The following is a 9,359-nucleotide window of genomic DNA, read 5'->3' on the forward strand; positions in this document are numbered from 1 at the left end:
CATTGGTACAGATGCTAGTACAGGTATCGGTACAGGTGCTGATACAGGTATCGGTAAAGGTGCTGATACAGGTATTGGTACAGGTGCTAGTACAGGTATCGGTACAGGTATCGGTACAGGTGCTGATACAGGTATCGGTAAAGGTGCTGATACAGGTATTGGTACAGGTGCTAGTACAGGTATCGGTACAGGTATCGGTACAGGTGCTGATACAGGTATCGGTACAGGTGTTGATACAGGTATCGGTACAGGTGCTAGTACAGGTATCGGTACAGGTGCTAGTACAGTTATCGGTACATGTGCTGGTACAGGTGCTGATACAGGTATTGGTACAGATGCTGGTACAGGTATCGGTACAGGTGCTAGTACAGGTATCGGTACATGTGCTGTTACAGGTATCGGTACAGGTGCTGATACAGATATCGGTACAGGTGCTAGTACAGGTATTGGTACAGATGCTGGTACAGATGCTGATACAGGTAGTGGTACAGATGCTGGTACAGGTATTGGTACAGGTGCTGATACAGGTATCGGTACAGGTGCTAGTACAGGTATCGGTACAGATACTGGTACAGGTATCGGTACAGGTGCTGATACAGGTATCGGTACAGGTGCTAGTACAGGTATCGGTACAGATGCTGGTACAGGTATCGGTACAGTTATTGCTACAAATATTGGTGTAGATTCTGATACAGGTATTGGTACAGGTATTGGTATAGATGCTGATACAGGTATCAGTACAGCTGCTGGTACTTCTTTTGCAGGATACTATATCCTGTCTTTAATCTGGAAGTCTTGTTTCAATCAAATCTTTCAGTGGTTTAAATTCCTGTGTTGCATAGTCCTGGATCTACAAACGCTTACTGCAGACAAGAGTAAATTCTGTGTGCCATTAATGCCACGTACCAAATCCTGGATTGGATGCGCATTGCATCAGAGCTGGAACCTGTTAGGTTTGCCACATAACATAAAATCTTGACTGCCTCAGTTAATCTCACTTTAGCAAATTGGATCCAGTGATGCCCGCATCTCGAGAATATTTTTTTTTTAAATTAACGATTAAATGAAATCTGGGATTTGATCCTTACTAAGGAACTGGAATGGGATTGATTCCCAGTCTATTTACCTCACATCCTATTCATCACCAAGACTACTTACTTTCACCTCTAAAACACTGCTTTCCTCTGTTCCTGTACCTCAACCCCACTATCACTGAAACCCTTACACATGTTCTTTCAGAGTACATCCAATCCCAACCGGCTCCCACACTTTTCTTCAACTCAGATCCTGAAGTAGATCTCAGATGGTTCCTATTCAACCTAATCCAGAATTTGTTTGGCCTCATGTTATATGAGCATTATATTCATTAACACAGAGCCTGGGAGGGAACTCCCAATTACAGATTCTGAGCTGGATGTAGCCTGAGTGCAATTCTTTGACACACCATTGAGTTTCAATATGCTTCTTATTCTCCCAAATCCTGCATTAGATCTGCTGATGAACATTGGGAATTGAATATGATCTAACACTCACTAACAGTAGATCAAAACGCCAGAGGAGAATCAGCAAAGGGGAAATGTCTTTGGACCACCAAAGTCCCAATCAATGTCTAATTGTATTGGAATGACTCCAGGGATCCTTCCCCAAATCTTGCATTCAATGTCATGCATTAGTGCTTCCTATAAAAGCTGATACCATTCCCTCTACAATAAATCCTGCAAATGATGCACTCTCAATGTCACCCTACCATATCCCGTCCGGCAGTGGGTCTGGGGGAATATTTGGTGCTCTGCTGATGATGTCGGACTCACACAAGCAAGTATTGTGTTAGATTGGTTCAAGGCCAGTCCATGATGAATCCTGGTTTGATCTCGCTCAAAGCTCACTCTGTACATTTTCTGGACCCATATGGTGATCTGATTATTCTTCACATTGCACCAAGTCCTGCTTCACATCCTGTCCTACTCATGGCACAGCAGGTTTGGGATTGAATCTCACCATTATTTTATCCTACCTAACCCTGAATCACAGCCACAATTAAAATACAGTCTGACAAAAAAAATATCAGTGTTTGGATGCAAAACACAGCAAATTCATGATAAATAAATCTCAAATTCATTAAAGCAAAAGGACTTGCATTTCTACAGTACCTTTCACCAGCTCAGGATGCCCCAAAGCACTTTACAGCCAATGAAGTACTTTTGGAGTGTAGTCACTATTGTAATGCAGGAAACACAGCAGCCAATTTGCACACAGCAAGCTCCCACAAATAGCAATGAAATAAATGACCAGATAATCTGTTTTAGTGATGTTGGCTGAGGGATAAATATCGGCCAGGACACCGGGGATAATTCCTCCTGCTCTTCTTCCAATAGTGTCCGTAGGATCTTTTACATCCACCTGAGAGAGCAGACGGGGCCTCGGTTTCACTTCTCATAGGAAAGACGGCACCTCCGACAGCGCGGCGCTCCCTCAGTACGGCCTCTCCGACAGTGCGGCTCTTCCTCAGTACTGCCCCTCCGACAGTGCAGCACTCCCTCAGTACTGCCCCTCCGACAGTGCGGCACTCCCTCAGTAATGTCCCTCCAACAGTGCAGCACTCCCTCAGTACTGCCCCTCCGACAGTGCAGCACTCCCTCAGTACTGCCCCACCGACAGTGCGGCTCTCCCTCAGTACTGCCCCTCCGACAGTGCAGCCCTCCCTCAGTAATGCCTCTCTGACAGTGCGGCACTCCCTCAGTACTGCACTGGATTTAGTGCTGGAGGTTTTCGATTGAAGAGATAAGTAATATCACACTAAGTGAAGTAGGTTTGCCATCTTCATTTGCAGACGGCATACCACAATATTCCAGTCTCGAATGCCCAAACATCTACCAACCAAGGTTCAATCATGCCATTCCACCTCGATGCACCTCATGATCATAATCTGGTCCACACTGGATCCCATTTTGTACACAATAATATAATAAAAGACTTTGCTTGAACTCACCATGTTAACTTCAGAGATCATGTCTATGCTGGCGATGTGAATACTCATCCCCACAGTAACTGGAGACCCTGTTGGAAGAAAGGGAATGTCTTTAATCAGACTCCATTTTCCCCACTGCAACCCCTCCATAAACATTTACAGAAGAGATGCTCTCTTTAAATGACTTGCTCTCTAAAGATGACCACCTACTTTAAACTGTACAAATGATGAGGCTGTGCCCAGACCAGCTCCCAGCATTCAGAACAATTCCAATCAAATAAAACGAGCAAAAACCCAGATCAAACAAATCAAATTAGCGAGAGATGCAAAATTACACTTGGAGTATTAAGGATAAAATTAGCACAATAAAGGAAAGGAACATTTTCATGACAAAGGACAACCTTACCAATATTCTAGTAACATTGACATAACAGTAATATTAACACCAATACTAGTTAAGAACATGAGAACAGGAGGAGGTCTTTCAGCCCCTCGAGCCTGTTCCGCCATTCAGTTAGATCATGGCTGATCTGGATCCATTCACCCTCCTTGGTTCCGCAACAATCTCAGTTTTGAAAGACTCAACAGTGTTTGGGTGGAGAGAGTTCCAAATTCCCACGGCCCTTTGTGTGAAGAAGTGCTTCTGAATCATCCCTGAACGGCCTGGCTCTAACTGTAAGGTTATGTCCCCTTGTCTGGATTCCCCCACCCGAGGAAATCATTTTTCTCCATCTACCCGATCAAATCCCCTCTAATCATCATCTTGACATCTCACTGTGTCAGCCGTGATAGCACACTCACCTCTGAGTCAGAAGGGTTGTGGGTTCAAGTCCCATTCCAGGGATTTGAGCACGAATATCTAGGCTGACACTCCAGTGCAGTGCTGAAGGAGCGCTGCACTGACAGAGGGGATGTCTTTCGGATAAGATATTAAACCAACGTCTGCTCTCTCAGGTGGCGTAAAAGATCCCATTGCACTATTTTGAAGAAGAGCAGGGGAATTCTCCCTGGTGTCCTCAACAATATTTATCCCTCAATCAACATAACAGAAAGAGATTATCTGGTATTTTTCACATTGCTGTGTGTGGGAGCTTGCTGTGCGCAGGTTGGCTGCCGCGTTTCCCACATTACAACAGTGACTACACTCCACAAGTACTTCATTGGCTGGAACATCCTGTGGTCGTGATGAAAGGCACTTATATAAATGCAAATCTTTCTTTCTTTATCTTAAACAGCTCAATTAGCTCACCCCTCAATCTTCTATATTCACGGCAATACCAGCCTAGTCTGTGCAGTCTGTTCTCATAAAGTTCAAGCGGAGTATTCGGGACGAGCAAATGGTCCAGGGCGGGGGTGCGACACGGGCGGTATGAGCTGGGCTGCCCGTTCCAGGCAAGCTTGTCATTCAGTCACACCACAGTCCATGGAACAGACTGTCAGGTGCTGCCTAGAAAGGGCGGCCCATCCCATACTGCCCCGATTGCACCGCCGCCCTCGCTATCTCAAAATAAGCCATCACTGCAATATCTGGTGATAACGGTTAGTGAGGATCATGCTTTGAAATACCTCCAAAGTCGGGCCTGAGGCGAATGTCGTATCCTCTGAGCAATTTGTCCACGGTCCTCTTCACCAGCGAAATGTTCCCGATTCCATTGACACTGAACACAAGAGAGCGACACAGACATCAACACAGCCGGCATTCCCAGAGCTAACTACATCTAAAGGTTCAGAGTCAGATACATAGAGAGGATAAGCACAGCATCACAAGCACTGAGCCAGGCTGGACCATGCCCAGAGACCGGTGGCAGTGCAGTGCTGGATCCACAGTGCAGACAGTGTGCACCGGGTCAGACCCGAGTGTAAACAGTGCACCGGGTTAGACCCGAGTGTAAACAGTGCACCGGGTCAGGCCCGAGTGTAAACAGTGCACCGGGTCAGGCCCGAGTGTAAACACAGTGCACCGGGTCAGGCCCGACTGTAAACAGTGCACCGGGTCAGGCCCGAGTGTAAACAGTGCACCGGGTCAGGCCCGAGTGTAAACAGTGTGCACCGGGTCAGGCCCGAGTGTAAACAGTGCACCGGGTCAGGCCCGAGTGTAAACAGTGCACCGGGTCAGGCCCGAGTGTAAACACTGTGCACCGGGTCAGGCCCGAGTGTAAACAGTGCACCGGGTAAGACCCGAGTGTAAACAGTGCACCGGGTAAGACCCGAGTGTAAACAGTGCACCGGGTCAGGCCCGAGTGTAAACAGTGGGTACCGGGCCAGACCCGAGTGTAAACACTGTGCACCGGGTCAGGCCCGAGTGTAAACAGTGCACCGGGTCAGGCCCGAGTGTAAACAGTGGGTATCGGGCCAGACCCGAGTGTAAACACTGTGCACCGGGTCAGGCCCGAGTGTAAACAGTGCACCGGGTCAGGCCCGAGTGTAAACAGTGGGTACCGGGCCAGACCCGAGTGTAAACACTGTGCACCGGGTCAGGCCCGAGTGTAAACAGTGGGTACCGGGCCAGATCCGAGTGTAAACACTGTGCACCGGGTCAGGCCTGAGTGTAAACAGTGCACCGGGTCAGGCCCGAGTGTAAACAGTGCACCGGGTCAGGCCCGAGTGTAAACAGTGGGTACCGGGCCAGACCCGAGTGTAAACACTGTGCACCGGGTCAGGCCCGAGTGTAAACAGTGGGTACCGGGCCAGATCCGAGTGTAAACACTGTGCACCGGGTCAGGCCTGAGTGTAAACAGTGCACCGGGTCAGGCCCGAGTGTAAACAGTGGGTACCGGGCCAGACCCGAGTGTAAACACTGTGCACCGGGTCAGGCCCGAGTGTAAACAGTGGGTACCGGGCCAGACCCGAGTGTAAACACTGTGCACCGGGTTAGGCCCGAGTGTAAACAGTGCACCGGGTCAGGCCCGAGTGTAAACAGTGCACCGGGTCAGGCCCGAGTGTAAACAGTGGGTACCGGGCCAGACCCGAGTGTAAACACTGTGCACCGGGTCAGGCCCGAGTGTAAACAGTGGGTACCGGGCCAGACCCGAGTGTAAACACTGTGCACCGGGTCAGGCCCGAGTGTAAACACTGTGCACCGGGTCAGGCCCGAGTGTAAACAGTGGGTACCGGGCCAGACCCGAGTGTAAACACTGTGCACCGGGTCAGGCCCGAGTGTAAACAGTGGGTACCGGGCCAGACCAGAGTGTAAACAGTGCACCGGGTCAGGCCCGAGTGTAAACACTGTGCACCGGGTCAGGCCGAGTGTAAACAGTGGGTACCGGGCCAGACCCGAGTGTAAACACTGTGCACCGGGTCAGGCCCGAGTGTAAACAGTGCACCGGGTCAGGCCCGAGTGTAAACAGTGGGTACCGGGCCAGACCCGAGTGTAAACACTGTGCACCGGGTCAGGCCCGAGTGTAAACAGTGCACCGGGTCAGGCCCGAGTGTAAACAGTGCACCGGGTTAGACCCGAGTGTAAACACTGTGCACCGGGCCAGACCAGAGTGTAAAGAGTGTGTACGGGCCAGACCCGAGTGTAAACACTGTGCACCGGGTCAGGCCCGAGTGTAAACAGTGGGTACCGGGCCAGACCCGAGTGTAAACACTGTGCACCGGGTCAGGCCGAGTGTAAACAGTGGGTACCGGGCCAGACCCGAGTGTAAACACTGTGCACCGGGTCAGGCCTGAGTGTAAACAGTGCACCGGGTCAGGCCCGAGTGTAAACAGTGCACCGGGTTAGGCCTGAGTGTAAACAGTGCACCGGGTCAGGCCCGAGTGTAAACAGTGGGTACCGGGCCAGACCCGAGTGTAAACAGTGGGTACCGGGCCAGACCCGAGTGTAAACACTGTGCACCGGGTCAGGCCCGAGTGTAAACAGTGGGTACCGGGCCAGACCCGAGTGTAAACACTGTGCACCGGGTAGGCCCGAGTGTAAACACTGTGCACCGGGTCAGGCCGAGTGTAAACAGTGGGTACCGGGCCAGACCCGAGTGTAAACACTGTGCACCGGGTCAGGCCCGAGTGTAAACAGTGCACCGGGTCAGGCCCGAGTGTAAACAGTGCACCGGGTCAGGCCCGAGTGTAAACACTGTGCACCGGGTTAGACCCGAGTGTAAACAGTGGGTACCGGGCCTGGCCCGAGTGTAAACAGTGGGTACCGGGCCAGACCCGAGTGTAAACACTGTGCACCGGGTTAGGCCCGAGTGTAAACAGTGGGTACCGGGCCAGACCCGAGTGTAAACACTGTGCACCGGGTCAGGCCCGAGTGTAAACAGTGGGTACCGGGCCAGACCCGAGTGTAAACACTGTGCACCGGGTTAGGCCCGAGTGTAAACAGTGCACCGGGTCAGGCCCGAGTGTAAACAGTGCACCGGGTTAGACCCGAGTGTAAACACTGTGCACCGGGCCAGACCCGAGTGTAAACACTGTGCACCGGGTTAGGCCCGAGTGTAAACAGTGGGTACCGGGCCTGGCCCGAGTGTAAACACTGTGCACCGGGTTAGGCCCGAGTGTAAACAGTGGGTACCGGGCCTGGCCCGAGTGTAAACAGTGGGTACCGGGCCAGACCCGAGTGTAAACACTGTGCACCGGGTCAGGCCCGAGTGTAAACAGTGCACCGGGTTAGACCCGAGTGTAAACACTGTGCACCGGGCCAGACCAGAGTGTAAAGAGTGTGTACGGGCCAGACCCGAGTGTAAACACTGTGCACCGGGTCAGGCCCGAGTGTAAACAGTGGGTACCGGGCCAGACCCGAGTGTAAACACTGTGCACCGGGTTAGGCCTGAGTATAAACAGTGCACCGGGTCAGGCCCGAGTGTAAACAGTGGGTACCGGGCCTGGCCCGAGTGTAAACAGTGGGTACCGGGCCAGACCCGAGTGTAAACACTGTGCACCGGGTCAGGCCCGAGTGTAAACAGTGCACCGGGTTAGACCCGAGTGTAAACACTGTGCACCGGGCCAGACCAGAGTGTAAAGAGTGTGTACGGGACAGACCCGAGTGTAAACACTGTGCACCGGGTCAGGCCCGAGTGTAAACAGTGCACCGGGTCAGGCCCGAGTGTAAACGGTGTGTACGGGCCAGACCCGAGTGTAATGTGTACCGGGCCAGACCCGAGTGTAAACAGTGTGCACCGAGCCAGACACGTGTAAACAGTGAACCGAGCCAGACCCGAGTGTAGACAGTGTGTGCCGGGCCAGACCCGAGTTAAACACTGTGCACCGGGGCCAGACCCGAGTGTAAACAGTGAACCGGGCCAGACCCGAGTGTAAACAGTGTGTACCGGGCCAGACCCGAGTGTAAACAGTGTGCACCGGGGCCAGACCCGAGTGTAAACAGTGAACCGGGCCAGACCCGAGTGTAAACAGTGTGTACCGGGCCAGACCCGAGTGTAAACAGTGTGCACCGGGCCAGACCCGAGTGTAAACACTGTGTACCGGGCCAGACCCGAGTGTAAACAGTGAACCGGGCCAGACCCGAGTGTAGACAGTGTGTACCGGGCAAGACCCGAGTGTAAACACTGTGCACCGGGCAAGACCCGAGTGTAGACAGTGTGTACCGGGCAAGACCCGAGTGTAAACAGTGAACCGGGCCAGACCCGAGTGTAGACAGTGAACCGGGCCAGACCCGAGTGTAAACAGTGAACCGGGCCAGACCCGAGTGTAAACACTGTGCACCGGGCCAGACCCGAGTGTAAACAGTGTGTACCGGGCCAGACCCGAGTGTAAACACTGTGCACCGGGGCCAGACCCGAGTGTAAACAGTGAACCGGGCCAGACCCGAGTGTAAACAGTGTGTACCGGGCAAGACCCGAGTGTAAACACTGTGCACCGGGCAAGACCCGAGTGTAAACAGTGAACCGGGCCAGACCCGAGTGTAGACAGTGTGCACCGGGCCAGACCCGAGTGTAAACAGTGAACCGGGCCAGACCCGAGTGTAAACACTGTGCACCGGGGCCAGACCCGAGTGTAAACAGTGAACCGGGTCAGACCCAGTCCGCGACACGTCTATCCGCGCTGCCTGCCTCTGGTAGCTGCTCGGTAAAGGTAGCACCGGCACTCAATGCTGAAGGCTGCATGTTTAAGCGGCAGACTGGTTCCGAGATGTACAATGGCCAGTTGACGGGGCTAAAGGAGATGTTGCACAGCGAGTGGAGACGCGTTTGGCGGAAAGGCGCATTGATGGCTGGATGTAAGATTGTATCTGAGAGAGAATGGGACGTGTCACAAGCTAAAACTGCTACACCGCACAGCAGAGAAACAGTAGATATATTGCCATAGAAACGGTCAGACAGAGAAGCAAGCCTTGGTACAGAGGAGCAGAATCCTACCTGTGAGCCCAGTACAGGACAGACAGAGCGGTGAGCAAGGAGCAGACAGCGGAGCCTCGCTCCTCGGGAAACCTCCACAT

The 9,359-nt window shown here is 52.3% G+C and overlaps 1 protein-coding gene across 1 annotated transcript in view; it reads right to left on the minus strand.

Annotated features, from left to right (window-relative positions):
* LOC139265243 (gamma-aminobutyric acid receptor subunit beta-4-like) overlaps nt 1-9,359 on the minus strand; it is a 778,436-nt gene extending 769,077 nt beyond the window's left edge. Inside the window, exons 1-3 of the mRNA XM_070882176.1 lie at nt 9,280-9,359; nt 4,535-4,626; nt 2,990-3,057 (exon numbers count right to left, since the gene is read on the minus strand). Of these exons, the coding sequence (XP_070738277.1) occupies nt 2,990-3,057; nt 4,535-4,626; nt 9,280-9,359 (240 nt within the window). The remainder of the gene's footprint in view (nt 1-2,989; nt 3,058-4,534; nt 4,627-9,279) is intronic.

The sequence above is a fragment of the Pristiophorus japonicus genome, chromosome 6 (genome assembly GCF_044704955.1).
Source record: "Pristiophorus japonicus isolate sPriJap1 chromosome 6, sPriJap1.hap1, whole genome shotgun sequence".
NCBI lineage: Eukaryota > Metazoa > Chordata > Chondrichthyes > Pristiophoridae > Pristiophorus > Pristiophorus japonicus.